The sequence below is a fragment of the Trachypithecus francoisi genome, unplaced genomic scaffold (assembly GCF_009764315.1).
Source record: "Trachypithecus francoisi isolate TF-2019V2 unplaced genomic scaffold, Tfra_2.0 Lachesis_group5, whole genome shotgun sequence".
Lineage (NCBI taxonomy): Eukaryota > Metazoa > Chordata > Mammalia > Primates > Cercopithecidae > Trachypithecus > Trachypithecus francoisi.
In genome coordinates this window covers 37,759,665-37,775,571 of record NW_022681470.1, presented here as the reverse complement: position 1 = coordinate 37,775,571, position 15,907 = coordinate 37,759,665, and the positions used below count along the sequence as shown (strand labels likewise).

General features: G+C 45.5%; 1 protein-coding gene across 3 annotated transcripts in view; it reads right to left on the bottom strand.

The window, feature by feature from the left end:
- LOC117074679 (major histocompatibility complex class I-related gene protein) overlaps positions 1–15,907 on the bottom strand; it is a 32,304-nt gene that overhangs the window by 8,553 nt on the left and 7,844 nt on the right. The window contains exon 1 of one of the 3 annotated variants that reach the window (XM_033196382.1): positions 12,725–12,924. The exons of 1 other annotated variant lie outside the window; for it this stretch is intronic. In XM_033196382.1, the coding sequence (XP_033052273.1) occupies positions 12,725–12,923 (199 nt within the window). In that variant the 5' untranslated portion in view covers position 12,924. Of the gene's footprint in view, positions 1–12,724; positions 12,925–15,907 lie in introns of those variants that run through there. One more of the 3 variants, XM_033196383.1, reaches the window with a different exon arrangement.

Genomic DNA, 15,907 nt, shown 5'->3' with positions numbered 1-15,907 from the left:
TGAGACAGAATCTCACTGTGTCGCCCAGGCTGGAGTGCAGTGGTGTGATCTCGGCTCACTACAACCTCTGCCTCCCAGGTTCAAGTGATTCTCCTGCCACAGCCTCCTGAGTAGCTGGGACTACAGTCACGTGCCACCATGCCCAGCTAATTTTTGTATATTTTAAAAGTAGAGATGGGGGTTTCACCATATTGACCAGGCTGGTCTCAAACTCCTGACCTCGTGATCCGCCCTCCTTGGCCTCCCAAAGTGCTGGGATTACAGGTGTGAGCCACCGCGCCCAGCCTATTTATTTATCTGAGACAGAGTCTCACTCTGTAGCCCAGGTTGGAGTGCAGTGGCGTGATCTTGGCTCACTGCAACCTCTGCCTCCTGGGTTCGAGTGTTTCTCCTGCCTCAGCCTATTGAGTAGCTGGGATTACAGGTACGCACCACCATGCCTAGCTAATTTTTGTAGTTTTAGTAAAAACAGGGTTTACCATGTTGGTCAGGCTGGTCTCGAACTCCTGACCTCATGATCTGCCCACCTCGGCCTCCCAAAGTGCTGGGATTGCAGGCATGAACCACTGTGGCCAGCTGAATTTTTTTTTTTTTTTTTTTAAGCACAGTGCTTTTCCTATTATGTCAAACCACCTCTGTTAACCATTTTCTCATTCTTTTTCCACTTTTTCTTCTTACTAGTTACAAGGATTGTAATAAGGGTTAAAAAGTAAACCAAAATGAAACAAAACTGCTTGGCCCTCTCTGCTGCTGCCACACCGAGCTTCTCTCAGCTTGTCCAAGAAGCTTAGGGCCTGACAAAGTGGTTTCAAGGTAGCATTATGGGTGGTGTTATGGGATCCAAGCTGGTGTGGGCCTTCAGGAGAGACTTCCAGAGAAGGTGATGTCTTAGGGAGGTCTCAGGGACAGGTAGGAGGTGACTAGGCAGAGGGGCTGGGAGGGGATACAGGAGGGAGGTCAGGGGGAGCAGGGCAGAGACCACATGTGCAAGCAGGAGGCACGAGAAGGCAGGGCGTGCATGGGAACCAGATGGCCTGGGAAGGCTGGAGCACAGTGTCAGGCGTCATGGGGAGAGGCAATGCCTGGGAGGTGGAGCCCAAGCTAAGAAAGCTAAGCACCCTATGCCACGCACGAAAGCTGGCAAATAGAAGGCATGCAGCTGCAATGGCTTTCTTCCCCTACTCTGCCTGCTGGTGTCTGCAGATGCCCATGTCCAAGCCTTTTGTCCTGTTATCTCCTGCTATTCTAACCCATCTAAATCCTTCCCAGTCCTCAAAACCCATCTCCAAAAACATTTCCGGATCATCCCTAAAATTTCATGGCTGAGTCGAGATGACAGATGGAGGCTCACATACCAGAGATCCAGATATTTAAAAGGAATAAATCAATCTAACAAACTGTGAAATATGTTCTATCCCCCCACCTTGAGAGACTGCCCTTTGTATGGCTTTGAAGGCCAAGTTCAAATTAAAAAATCTCACGCTGTGTGAAATTCTGGGCCTGAATGGGGCAGCACAGAGAAAGCTGGTTTCTCCCTTCAGTCCCCAGCCCTCAGCCTGTGACTCATCTCTTCTTCTTCCTGTTTCTTGCTCCTTCCAGCACTGCCAAGGGCCTCCCACAATTAAACACCTCTACTTTTTTATTCAGGCTCAGGCCACAAACTGCCTCGTCTGAACTTGTCCTGGGCTTAAGTGATCCTCCCACCTCTTGGCCACCCCAAGGGCCTAGCAGGGCCCTCAAGGGCAGCCAGTCCACCCTTAGGAGGATGGGCCAAGTGAGAGTTTGTTGTGTAAACCTCATCAGCTCTGAGTTAGCTGAGTGGGGAACTCCAGGTTCCTGGGTGCCTGGAGTCTGGTCTAGAGTGGAGGGGCCCAGACACAGGGTGACCACCTCCCCTCAGCCTCACGCATTCCTCGCTCTGTGGGGAGGGATGTGGGTAGCAGAGGGCCAGAGTGGGGCTCTCTGAATGTGGGGCCATATCCGCGGGCTTCTCTTGCCTGTGTCTAACAGCTGTACTACACAACACTTCCCCAAAGTCTTTCCAGATTGCTCAACCTGCTGCTGCCATCACCTTTAGGACCTCCCCTACATTCGGATCTTCTAACACGGCCCTTGCCACTATAGAGAATCTTGCAAGGGTGAATACCACTTAATGATATTCATTCCTTCCTCCTCATTCATAAGCACATAGTTAAGAAAAAAGATCAGGCCGGGCACAGTGGCTCATGCCTGTAATCGCAGCATTTTGGGAGGCTGAGGTGGGCGGATCACGAGGTCAGGAGATGGAGACCATCCTGGCTAACACGGTGAAACCCCGTCTCTACTAAAAATACAAAAAAATTAGTCGGGCATTGTGGCGGGTGCCTGTAGTCCCAACTACTCGGGAGGCTGAGGCAGGAGAATGGCATGAACCCGGGAGGCAGAGCTTGCAGTGAGCCGAGATCGTGCCACTGCACTCTAGCCAGGGCAACAGAGACAGACTCCGTCTCAGAAAAAAGAAAAAAGATCAGACGACAACAACAACAACAACAAAAATCAGCTCACAAAATAGTTGGGTTCGCTTCTGTGCAAGCAAGTTGGTTTCTATTTTTCTTCTCTCTAAAACTCTTATGAAATAACTCATAATGTGCAGGTTATCTTTTAGAATTGACCACCCCAAGGCCAGGGTACCCTTACCTTGCCTACTAAGAGAAACAGGAGGCCCTGAGAGGTGCCTCCCAGAGCAACTGATTGTACTAGTTATTGTATGTGTGTGCGTATGTGTGTGTGTGTGAGAGAGAGACAGGGTTTTGCTCTGTTGCCCAAGCTGGAGTGCAGCGGCATGATCACAGCTCACTGGAGCCTTGAATTCCTGGGCTGAAATGGTCCTCTCACCTCAGCCTCCTGGGTAGCTGGGACTACAAGCACATGTCACCACTTCTTTTTAATAGAGATAGGGTCTTTGTTGCCCAGGCTGGTCTCAAATTCCTGGCCTTAAGTGATCCTCCCACTTTGGCCTCCCAAAGTGCTGGGATTAGAGACATGAGCCACCACGCCCAGCAACTGATTGTACCTGTTCTGTAAAATCATTGTTAGCACTTCTTTCTCCCTATTCCTGGAGCTGGGGTGTAGCAGTTTGGTAGGGTTCAGAGTAAGTATCCCCGCCCCATGGGCTCCTCCCTTGCAGGTGTTATCCTGCATGTCAGCTACAATACTGAACGGGATGGAGGCTGGCCTCCCACAGGCTGGGGCAGCATAAGGTCCCAATGTCCCTCTGTATTGCTTTGACCTTTTACTTCCCTCTTCTCTTCCTGTGGTGGGTAGGGGCTCGGGTTGGGAGGGAAGACAGTGGAAGCCTCTGGGGTGGTCATGAGAGCCTTTTCATAAAAGTGTTGGTTCTTATGCAAACAAGAACCAGAGATTGCATCAGAGCATGAGTTCTGTCGTAAAACCAATAGCTACCAGATTCTGCCTTCTGTTTCCCTCTGCTTACTACCTTCTATCTGCTTCTCAATCTTAAAGCACTTAAGAACAGGGACTTAGCTTTTTTCCTTTGTATTTCCTGCAAAGCTTAGCACAGGGAGCTTGGTACATGGTAGTAGCTTGGTAAATATTTGGTGAATTAAATTGTTGGTGAAACACTTTATTTCTGTGGTTTGGAATAATGAAATATGCTGAAATGAATATGAATCTATTTAACCTGGATCTTTTTTGAGACATAGTCTCGCTCTGTCGCCCAGGCTGGAGTGCAGTGGCATGATCTTGGCTCACTGCAACCTCTGCCTCCCTGGTTCAAGCAATTTTCCCTGCCCCAGCCTCCCAAGTAGCTGGGATTACAGGCACCCACCATCATGCCTGGTTAATTTTTGTATTTTTTTAGTATAGACGGGGTTTCGCCATGTTGGTCAGGCTGGTCTTGAACTCCTGACCTCAGGTGATCTACCTGCCTTGGTCTCCCAAAGTGCTGGGATTACATGCGCGAGCCACTGCACCCGGCCTAAAAGTATACACACACACACACACACACACACACACATATATGTTTTTGTTTTTGTTTTTGAGACGGAGTCTCGCTCTGTTGCGCAGGCTGGAGTGCAGTGGCGCGATCTCGGCTCACTGAAACTTCCGCCTCCCAGGTTCACGCCATTCTCCTGCCTCAGCTTCCCGAATAGCTGGGACTACAGGCGCCCGCCACTACACTCGGCTAATTTTTTTGTATTTTTGGTAGAGACAGGGTTTCACTGTGTTAACCAGGATGGTCTCGATCTCCTGACCTCATGATCCACCCGCCTAGGCCTCCCAAAGTGCTGGGATTACAGGCATGAGCCACCGTGCCCAGCCCCTAAAAAATATTTTTGATTTGGCCGGGCGCGGTGGCTCAAACCGTAATCCCAGCAATTTCAGAGGCTGAGGCAGGCAGATCACCTGAGGTCGGGAGTTCAAGACCAGCCTGATCAACATGCAGAAACCCCGTCTCCACTAAAAATACAAAATTAGCCGGGCGTGGTGGCGCATGGAGGTGAGGCAGGAGAATCGCTTGAACCTGGGAGGCAGAGGTTGCGGTGAGCCGAGATCATGCCACTGCACTCCAGCCTGGGCAACAAGAGCAAAAATTTTTTTTTCCATCTCAAAAAAAAAAAATTATTTTTGACTCAAGGGAAGGCTGGTGAATGGAGAGTCGAACTGCAATCTGGGATCTGCAAAAGGTACTATATATATACTATATATATATATATATGCAAATCTGCAATTGATTTTGAAATAGCTCTATTTTTTCACATCTGGAAGGTTTTGTGGCTACTCTGGAGGAATGCAACTGTCTAAAGGAGGAGGCCCCAAAAGGAGGAACAAGTTGTGAATATTAGTTCTCACACTTCCTTAATATTCATTTGTATATCCAATGCTTTTTCTGTGACAGCCACTCTTCTAGGCCCTAAGCTTATACCAGACCAAACAGATAAAAATGTCTGCCCTCATGGAGTCTATACCCTAGTGGGGGGAAGGGGAGAAGACAGACTACAAAATAAAATATATAATTTTTTTAAAGTACAGTGGAGAAAAATAAAACTGCAAAGAGGAATAGGCAACACTATTTCAAAAAGGAAGGCCTATTAGGGAAGGTCTCCCACAAAGCTGAATTCTGAGCAAATGCCTGTAAGGAGTTGGGGAGACAGGCAGGTATCTGGGGACAGCAGTCTGGGCAAGAAGGGTCATGCCAAGGCCCCAGGAAAGAACATGCCTGGCACATTCCAGGAGCAGCACAAAGGCTTGTGGCTGGAGTTGAGGGAGTGAGGGGAAAAGAAAGAGGGAGGAATCACTTCCATAGTTATTCATGGGGAAAAAAAAACCCACGGAGAGCAGACTCCCGGCAGAGAATGTGGAAAGGAGAAAAAAGCAGGAAGAAAAAAAGATGCTGTGTTGCTGAGCTAAGCTGGGTTGGTGTAGAATATCCCCTGGAATCTGAGTTTTCTATTTTTATGATCTCTGGGGTCTACATTCCTGGTAGATGCCAACAAGCAAAAAAACCTCCAGTATTAACAACTTGGGGCATTAGTGACCAATAGCAGGATTTATTCCAGGTAAGTATCACCAGCATCATCTCCAAACATAATATTTACAATTCATGTAACTTTGCCTTCTGATAAAAATGTAATTTTCATAAGAATTTACATTATCTGAAATTAAAAGAGGTAGAGAGAAATACGGTCTGTTGAAAATACTGTCCAAGTAAGTACTGTGTCTTTTTTTTTTTTATGAGACAGAGTCTCACTCTGTCACCTGGGCTGGAGTGCAGTGGCACGATCTCTGCTCACTGCAACCTCTGCCTCCCAGGTTCAAGCGATTCTTCTGCATCAGCCTCCCAAGTAGCTGGGATTACAGGTGTCTGCTACTACATCCAGCTAATTTTTTGTAATTTTAGTAGAGATGTGGTTTCACCATGTTGGCCAGGCTGGTCTTGAACTCCTTCCTCATGATTCCCCCTGCCTTGACCTCCCAAAGTGCTGGGATTACAGGTATAAGGCACAGTGCCTGGCTGTGTCTTTCCTTTTTTTTTTTTTTTTTCAACTTCAATCTAATTCTGATTCTTGATTTTGAAACAATTGTTCTCCACCAGCCAGCCTTGACTTCAAAGTCCAGGCCCCGAAAGGCTGGACTCGCTCTGTCAGTCACACCCATCCACCACTGGTTCAGCCCAGTGTGGCTCTGCTCCAGGACATCACAGCCCTCTCCTCTTCATTTGCCATGGGCCCAGTTACCCATCTGGTGCCTCCACAGGAACAAGTCATGCTTGCTCCTGGCTAGGCTTTTAAAATATTACCTCTGCTGTGGTGGGAAGTTGACTGACACATGTTCAGTCAATAACTCACAACAGAAAAGATGAGGGAAAGTCCAGGTACCCTCCCTCTCATAGTACATTAAACCTTGTGATAATTTATATCCTACCAGGATTTGTGGCAGAGATAATCAGATTTCGAATCATTTGGAAAGGCCAATATTTGACCTACAAAAATAGCAATTTCATATCATTTGATCTAATCTTCCATTTCTCTTTTCTTGCCCTAATAATTTTGAAGTTAAGTCTCTCTCTCCCTTTCCATGAACAGATCGTCAGCACCAACTCACTTATTAAGTTGAAATATACAATTTAGAATTTGGTCTTCTGTCTAAGCCAGTCAAGCTACTTCTCAAAGGGCATCTCCTGCCCTGTCTCATCAACTTCTGACAGACAGTGCTGGAGAACCAGAACAACACAACCAAACAGCTCTTAGGCCAGGTGCAATGGCTACTTGATAGTTCTAAATCATGTTCCCTTTAACCTGTCCGTTAACCAGTTGGGCCATTCTTACAAAAGAATGTGAAAATCACTGGATTGTAAAATAATTGATAAAGTGTTTTCACACGTTCATCCATGAGGGCAATTTTTTTTCTTTCTTTCTTTTCTTTTCTTTTTTTTTTTTTTGAGACAGAGTCTCGCTGTGACACCCAGGCTGGAGTGCAATGGCATGATCTTGGCTCACTGCAACCTCCACCTCCCGGGTTCAAGTGATTCTCCTGCCTCAGCCTCCCGAGTAGTTGGGATTATAGGCGCTCACCACCACACTCAGCTAATTTTTGTATTTTTAGTAGAGATGGGGTTTCACCATGTTGGTCAGGCTGGTCTCGAACTCCTGACCTCAGGTGATCCACCCGCCTCAGCCTCCCAAAGTGTTGGGATTACAGGCATGAGCCACTGCACCCAGCCTCATGTGGGTAATTCTTATCTATTTAGTGTCTATTATGTACAAGGAATTCGAGTCGATGTTAGGAAGAGAAGAACAAATCAGATACCAGCCCTTTCCTCCAGGAACTTACAGTATTACTGGGGAGCTAAAGCACATAACAAATAAATGCAATGCCACCACACACAGCAACAAGCAGCAAGTGCCAGAAAAGAATACCAATGGAGAGCTTCAGCCACTTGGAGAAGAGAGACCGTGGTCCCATGAGAAGGTATCCACTGGGAAATGTTCCAAGGAGAAGGTGGCAGATCACATGGGCTTTCAATGAGGCATAAAGGGCAGCAGCATCTTAATCATAGTCATCACAACTGCATTTGTTTCTTGAGCACGTACCTTGTGTTAGGTACCATTCTAAGTCCTTAATAAACACGGGTTTCACTTATTCTTCTAACAAACCTTTGAGGTAGGTCTTATAATTCCAACCCACAGATAGAAAATAGGTGCAGAGAGGCCGGGTATGGTGGCTCACGCCTGTAATCCCAGCACTTTGGGAGGCCACGGCGGGCGGATCACCTGGGTCAGGAGTTCAAGACCAGCCTGGCCAACATGGAGAAATCCTGTCTCTACTAAAATTACAAAAAATTAGCTGGGTGTGGTGGCGCATGCCTATAATCCCAGCCACTCGGGAGGCTGAGGCAGGAGAATCGCTTGAACCCCAGAGGCAGAGGTTGCAGTGAGCCGAGATTGTGCTGTTGCACTCCAGTCTGGGCAAAAAAAGCAAAACTCCATTTCAAAAAAAAGAAAAAGAAAAGAAAACAGGTGCAGAGATATTAATTGCCCAAGATCATCCTTAGAATCCATAAGTGAAGGAACCAGGAATCACACTGTGATCTCTCTATGGGAAGTCCCTCTACCTTAAGACTACCCAACTCTCCCTAGTGTAGAGGGCGCTTCCTAGGCCAGGCTGTCTCAGGCTTCCAGCCCCTGGATTATCACTGCTCTCTCCCGCCCCCTTGTGTCAAGGATGACTCACTGCCTCTGATTTCCCAGTCCCTGGGGCCACAGGCTCCAGACCTTCCTACACACAGGTGGCCGTGAGTCCTGATTGGATAACCAGGTCAACACAGTTTGATTATTTGTTGGCTCTCTCAAGCAATCCAATGCCTTAATAAGGTCAAAATGATGATGATTCCTGGGAACCACTCTTTGGAATTTCGAGCATCGTGGGAATGAGGGGAGAAGTAGGTGGCGATATTTTTAGTTAAGGGGACCTTTGGACACATCTCAGACCATGTTTATGGTTCTATGTGCAGCAAGAACCATTAGTCCCCTCTCCTAATGACTTGTCTAACTACAGGAATTTACTGAGAGCATAAAAGTGGCAACTGTGACAAGTTTGGCTTGTGAGGTACTTTTCTGAGGCTACCCTTTTGAAGGTTGCCAGTGTCTCACTTCATATAAGTTTATTCTTTTCTGAATGTCCAGTAAGCATAGTCCTAGCTGCTGGAAGCACAGTCCTAGCTGCTGGAACACATGAAAGTCCCAGCCCTCTGAGCTAATTTCTAGACAGGAGATCGCCAATAAATGCATATATAATACAAGGTCAGGTGGAGATAAAGGTTATGAAGAAAAGTAAAGCAGAGAAAAGAGAGAGTGGAGAGGAGGCCTGATCTTTTAGATAGAGGGACCAGAGCAGGTGGCACTTGAGCAGAGATGTGAACGGAGTAAGGAAGTGAGCCCTGTAGGACCATGTGGAGTTTTGGAAAACGAATGAATGAGCTCTGCTATCTTTTTTCCCTCAGTACTTTCTGTACACAATGATGACTATATGTCTCATGTCTCCCTGAAAATCTCAGTTCTATAAATTTTAGTCTTCTAAAATGATCCTTTGAAGTTATAACAAAACGTGACTTAATATGTATACTCTTCAAAGATTTTCCCCAATAAATATAAATTCAGATATCAGAAAAAACATCCTTTGTCATCTGTCTCAATTTGAGTTCCCTAAAATAAGTGTTCAAAGAGTCATGTGTTTGATCTTTAACTTAGGTTCCTTCCCTCCAGTTCTTAGCAATACTGTGGGGTAGGAGGATTGCGGTCAAGTGAGAATAGACAGCTATTTCAACTAGTCAAAAGAAAAATTTACAAATTAGTTGAATTTCTCAAGTTTAGATAGATTCAATGCCAATTAAGAAGAGGGCCTTAAGGGAGTGAAACATTGTCTTGGAGAAATTTCTATGGTCTGTACCTTGGCAACAGCTCCATGGAAACAGACTGAAGCCTATCTAATAAAGTCTATAGAAAACGCCCATATTTTCTCATGTTAACTCTTTGAACTCAAGGTTACTTCTAAGCAGATAATATGCAAGTCTGTTTTTTAACACTAGCCCAGTTGGCAGCCTAGGGAGCTTATCCATCACCAGACCTCGCCTGTGAAGGACTCCACCATTCATGAAGTAGATTGATATAGCAGATTGATACAGCCATAAAATGATAAGTAATACCAAGAGACTGACCTTGGTTATGTCAAGATGAAACACACAAACCACATATGGCTATGAATGAGAAATCTCATGCCAGCCCCCAGTCTGATTACACCCACCCATATCACCAATTCCAATTCACAGTTTCACGCAGGCTGAAATGAAGAACAAGATGAGTTGTAAAAGCATGAAACACCTTTTTAATACAAATCCTGCAACTACAGTAAGCCACAGTTTTGAATTTGCAGTCATTATTACTGCCCAAGCTTTCTATGGCTCCGAGTCAAATAACTGATTTCTTAGGGACATTACCTCCGAACATAAATTCACCCAGCAAACATTTACTAAGTGCCTGTTGGGCACTAGGTAGTACCAGAGAAATAAGAAGAAAATGAAGATATCTCTTTCTGTCTTTAAGGAGAGCCTCAAAGGGAAGATTTTTGTAAATGGAAAATTATAGAACTGTGAACAGGAGCTACGGGAGCACAAAGGAAGGAGGAGTCAACTGCAGGCTATGGAGTCGATGAAAGCAACACACTGGAAGTGATATTGGAGTTATGTTGACATTTCCTGGAGTATGCCCACAACACTTCAGTATCTCCTCCTGTGTTTCCCCATCTGTTACTGGTATATAGCTCCCATTCAGGGCTAGCACTAGGCATAAATACCAAGTAGACCAAGTCTTTTTTCATAATCTCATCCTTTCCCAGCCAGTGTCCCTCAAAGCCCAGGAACATTCAGTTAGGGTCCTAGCAGGAAACAGCCTTCAAGCCAGATGGGTCATGTGAGGAGACCTTAATGAAGGGACTCCTTGCAGAGATATGGTCAAGGTTAAAGGAACAAGCAAGGATGATGGGCACCCGCAGGCTAACAACTATGGGAAGCCATTATCACCCCTAGGGCTTAAGAGAGAAGAACAGCAAATACTGTTACTGAAGCCCAATGGGAGCTAGAACCGTGAAGAAGGGGTTATTTAGGAAAGACAGCATTACAGAAGAACACAGCTACTGCCAAAGACATTACCGAAAGTGGGGAAGGAGCAAGAAAGATGTATCCCAGCCTCTCTTTCCTCCCTGCTCTCTGACCTCTCTCCCTTCAGTGTCTTCCATTGTGTGAACCCAAGCAGAAATCAGTTTGCAAGAGAATCTAGGTGATGCAGTCTAGCAGTCAGCCTCAAGGACACAGAACAGAACAGAGAAGGACGCACTCTAAGGAGTCAAAAGAGAACAGCCAGCACCAAGTGACCTTCCCTTGCCTTTACAACTTACTTGTTTTATTTCCTGTCCCCCCAATTACCAAAGTGACAAGTCTTCACACCCAGAGGTGTGAAGACATTGTGGAACAGCCCTGGACCGAGGGCCGGAAGATCTGCAGTCTCCTTCAGTTTGCTCCTTATGTTGAGCGTGGTCACTGTCTAGGCCTAGAGAAAAATCTAGATCTCATCTTTAAATGGGGATATTTTCTTCACCTACCACAAATAGTGAGATTGTCACAGGAAACAATATGTTTAAGGAATATTATTCCATATTATTGGAGAGCTCTTTGAGAATCACATGCAGGTAATATATAAGCTTTTTTACTTCCAAAAATATCACCCTTTACCTCCCTCCTCCTTTCCTCTTTCATCTTCTGTCTCTTACCCTCACCCCCAATCTTTCCCGTAAATGATGAGACTTTCTGGATTAAATTTTCATGGAAGCAGAGACTATGTCTGTCTTGTTTGCTGCCGTATCCCCCAAAGTGCCTGGCACATAGTAGGCCATCAATCAATATTTGAACAATTAACACATGGATTTTTTTTTTTTTTTTTTTTTTTTTTGAGAGGGAGTCTCACTCCGTCACCCAGGCTGGAGTGCAGTGGCATGATCTCAGCTCACTGCAACCTCTGCCTCCTGGGTTCCAGCGATTCTCCTGTCTCAGTCTCCCGAGTAGCTGGGATCACAGGCGTGCACCACCATGCCCAACTAATTTTTTGTATTTTTAGTAGAGATGGGGTTTCACCATGATGGTCAAGCTGGTTTCAAACTCCTGACCTCAAGTGATCCGCCCGCCTTGGCCTCCCAATGTGCTAGGATTATAGGCATAAGCCACCACTCCCAGCCATATGATTTTTCAATTTTTTAATTTGTGTAAGTTTACGATGTAAACGTGCAATTTTATTATAGCATAGACTGTGTAGTGGTCAAGTTGGGGCTTTAAGGTATCCATCACCCAAGTAACACACATTGTACCCATTAAATAATTTCTCATCATCCACCCCCCTCACCCTTCCAAATCTCCACTGTCAATCATTCCACTTTCTATGTGCATGGGTGATTTGAAAGAACTCCTTCCTCTCATGTCCATCAGTCACACCTATGGTGGTGGCCAAGTCTACTGGTGGTACACTACCCACCAATACTAGTCCTCAGCCCAGAGAGCAGGTGCCTAGGGCAGAGAAGCCTGGTGGTTCTAGCCCATGGGCCTTTTTGCCTACTTGAGGCAACAGAAGGCATTTGCTTCCCCAGTGACTTGAGCTCCCCAAACAATGAAAAACTCTCCCTTCTACTCAATTAATATTTCTCACTGCCAGTAAACAAAGCCAGAGCCATCGTTTTATCTTTCTTGGATCTTTTGTTACAGGCATGGCTTGTGTTGAGTAGGGAAAACATAAATAAACCTCAACAATGGATCTGCTCCACTGTTAACGCCCCTGAAACTCTGAGTACATCCTCACGAGACTCTGGAAGTTAGAAAAGACGAGAAACAAAAGTAAAAGAAAAAATATGAGCAGAAAAGAAAGGAGGCCATGCTCAGAGGGAAAGTGGGGACGTTCCAGAGTCTTTCTAGAACCCCCTCCCTCAGAAGGTGGTGATATCAAAATCCTACAAATATGAACTGGGAAACTGTTCAGGTAGTCCATTGCTCCGGGAGTCCTGAGTGTAATACAACTTTTCTGCCTCTGGCTTCTATATTTTTCGCCACAAGTTTTAGGAAGAAAAGCTGTTCCTTCTAGGCTGCCTCAACTTGGAGTTAGGAGAGAAGAGAACGTGGGATACTCACGGGAATCGCTGTGCTTCACCATTACTACAACGATGAGAGGTAACAGGAACACCATCAGTTCCCCCATAGTCCTTCTCTTTCTGGGTTCTTTAAACCTAAAACTGACAGGTCCCTTCTGAGAACCTCTTGGGTGATTTAGCAACTGAGTGACACACAGGGCCTTCTCCCAATAAGAACAGGGGAAAATATGCAGTGTCATCAGTTGCTAGGTTAAAAAAAAGACAAACCGAAAGCATGAGCACCTTCTTTGGTAACTTTTAACCCTTTGCTGGTTTCAGAGACTGTTTGCTCCTTTTGGTGTATCTGTCTTCACCCTCTTCCCAACTTTTTAATATTTATGGAGCACAGTCATGTTCAAAGCACAGAGAAACAAAGATTAATCGTATCTGGTCAATCAGGGAGCTCAAGCTGCTGCCTCTGCTTCCCTGGAGCTTAGGTTTTTGCTTAAGGGTCAATAAGAAAGAGTCATACAGTTCCCAGGGCTTGGAACTCCCTGCTCTGGCTCCCTATGATGCTGTAGTCTCTATGTCTGAGATAGCAGGTGTCACTTAGATTGTCCTGTAATCTTCAGCTTAGGTCTGTCCTCCCTGCTACTCTAGCACCCAGCACAATAAGCTCAAAACACTTACTGAATAAAGGAAGGCAAGAGAAAGGCCTAAGAGAAGATTCTGAGGGACAGCCACTCAGCTCGCTCAATCAGCAATCGCTAAGATCAACCTGTGGCTACACTGTCATCAGGAGCACATGACAAGCTAGAAAACAGCAGCTTAAGCTTGTCCAGGGAGCTGGGGAACAGGCCCAGACAGGAAAGAGGAAGTAGACATGAAGGGGAGAGGCGAGTGGAGGCAAGACCATGAGGCAGGCAGGCTTGAGCTGGGTTCAGGGAGCCGGGTTTGCCTCCCCACTATTTAACCATGGGCAGAATCGCAAATTGCACCAAGGCTTGATTTCTTCAACTTTAAAAGCAAATCCTGTCATACATTTCACAGAGCTGTTGAAGGATCAGAAGGAAGTGCTGTTTATGATGCATTTAGTAGGTAGTAGAATCTTACCCAGTGGTTTCCTTGTATGGCAGGTTGAGAATTGTCTGCCTCAAAGATGTCCATGTCTTAATCCCCAGAACCTGTTACCTTAAATGGCAAAAACAAAACAAAACAAAACAAAACCCTTGGCAGATATGATTAAATTAAGGATCTTGAGACAGAGAGGCTATCCTGGATAATCTGGTGGGCCCAGTGTAATCAGAGGGGCCTTGTTAGAGGGATGCAAAAGGGTCAGAGTTGAGGAGATGTGACAATGAAAGCAAAGATCAGAATGATGCCACTGCTGAAAGAAGGACATGAGCCAAGGAACACAGATGGCCTCTAGAACCAGAAAAGAGAAGGAAGAGATTCTCCTTAGAGCCTCCAGAAGGAACACGACACTTTGATTTCAGCTGATAAGACACATTTTTGGACTTCTGTCCTCCAGAACTTTGAAAGAATAAATTTGCGTTGTTCGAGGCCACTAAGTTAGTGGTGATTTATTATGGTGGCAACAGGAAACTAATAGGTCTACCTTTACCCAGAATAAAATAAGAAGCCAAATAATGAAATTAACATTTGGCCATTTCTCAGCAGCCCCTGGCACCTTCTCTTCTCAGATCTTTGTACTTCTCTCTTTCTTTCCTTTCTGTTTCCCTTTGTTATTTAACAAATATGGTCACCTGGGTCCCTCTTTTGGAAAACTCCCCCAATATTCCCAAATGTCTCTCAGTACTGGAATTCCATGGCCGTGTATTTGTTCCTTTGAATTTTTGTTAATATCTTGTTCCAAAAATGCATTCCATACCATAACCTGCTGCACTGACATTAAAAAGTAGGTATGGCAACGATGTCTTTTTTCTTTTTTTTTGAGATGGAGTCTCACTCTGTCGCCCAGGCTGAAGTGCAGTGGTGCCATCTTGGCTCACTGCAACCTCCACCTCCCGGATCCAAGCAATTCTCCTGACTCAGCCTCCCAAGTAGCTGGGGTTACAGACATGTGCCACCACACCCGGCTAATTTTTGTCCTTTTAGTAGAGATGGGGTTTTGCCATGTTGGCCAGGCTGGTCTCAAGCTCCTGACCTCGTGTGATCCACCCACCTTGGCCTCCCAAAGTGCTGGGATTACAGGTGTGAGCCACCACACCTGACCAATGTCTTTCATTTTAAGTCATTTTACTCTAATTGCAAACTAGTAAATTTAATCCAGAATACTAGGCAAATACACACAAAAAACCAGAGAGTAATAAGATAAAAATCACCCATCAGAACATCAGAAAAAATTGCTGTTGGCCGGGCATGGTGGCTCACACCTGTAATCCCAACACTTTGGGAGGCTGAGGTAGGCAGATTGCTTGAGCCTAGGAGTTTGAGACCAGCCTGGGGAACATGGTGAAACCCTCATCTCTACTAAAAATACAAAAAATTAGCCAGGTGTGGTGCACGTGCCTGTAGTCTCAGCTACTCAGGAGGCTGAGGTGGGAGGGTCGCTTGAGCCTGGGATGTCAAGGCTGCAGTCAGCTGAGATCATGCCACTGCACTACAACCACGGCAACAGAGTGAAGGGAAGGAAGGGAGGGAGGGAGGGAGGGAGGGAAGGAAGGGAGGGAGGGAGGGAGGAGGGAGGGAAGGAATGAAGGCAGGAAGGAAGGAAGGAAGGAGAGATGGGAAGGGAAGGGAAGGGAAGGGAGGAAAAAAATTTGCTGTTAACATATTTTAGTGTATTTCTTTTCAGTGGTTTTGCTGACTATGTATTTCTGCATATAAGCATACCTTTATTTGTTCATTTTACCAAAAAAGGGTTTTACATCCTAATAGTACTTTGGAAATTCTTTTCAAATTGATGTTTTCCAACGTTAATATGCAATTTTTAATAGCATAGCTTTAATAGTCCTTAAAATTTTTAATAGATTCAATTGCGACCAAGATCTTCAAGGACAGGTAAGACAGCCCCACTAAGCGGGGGGCACTGAGGTAGGGAGAATCCCTTGCATTCTCTTTGTGGAGAAACAAGCCTTATCTCTGAGCAATAGTCTAAACTTAAATCTCAGGCCGCACTTTTCAGAGTGGGTTGTGCTTATCCTGTTCATCACAAATCCCTTTATGTGTTTGGCTTTTTAATACCTGATTTATTAGATGTATTTTAAGACCCTTCTGAGGA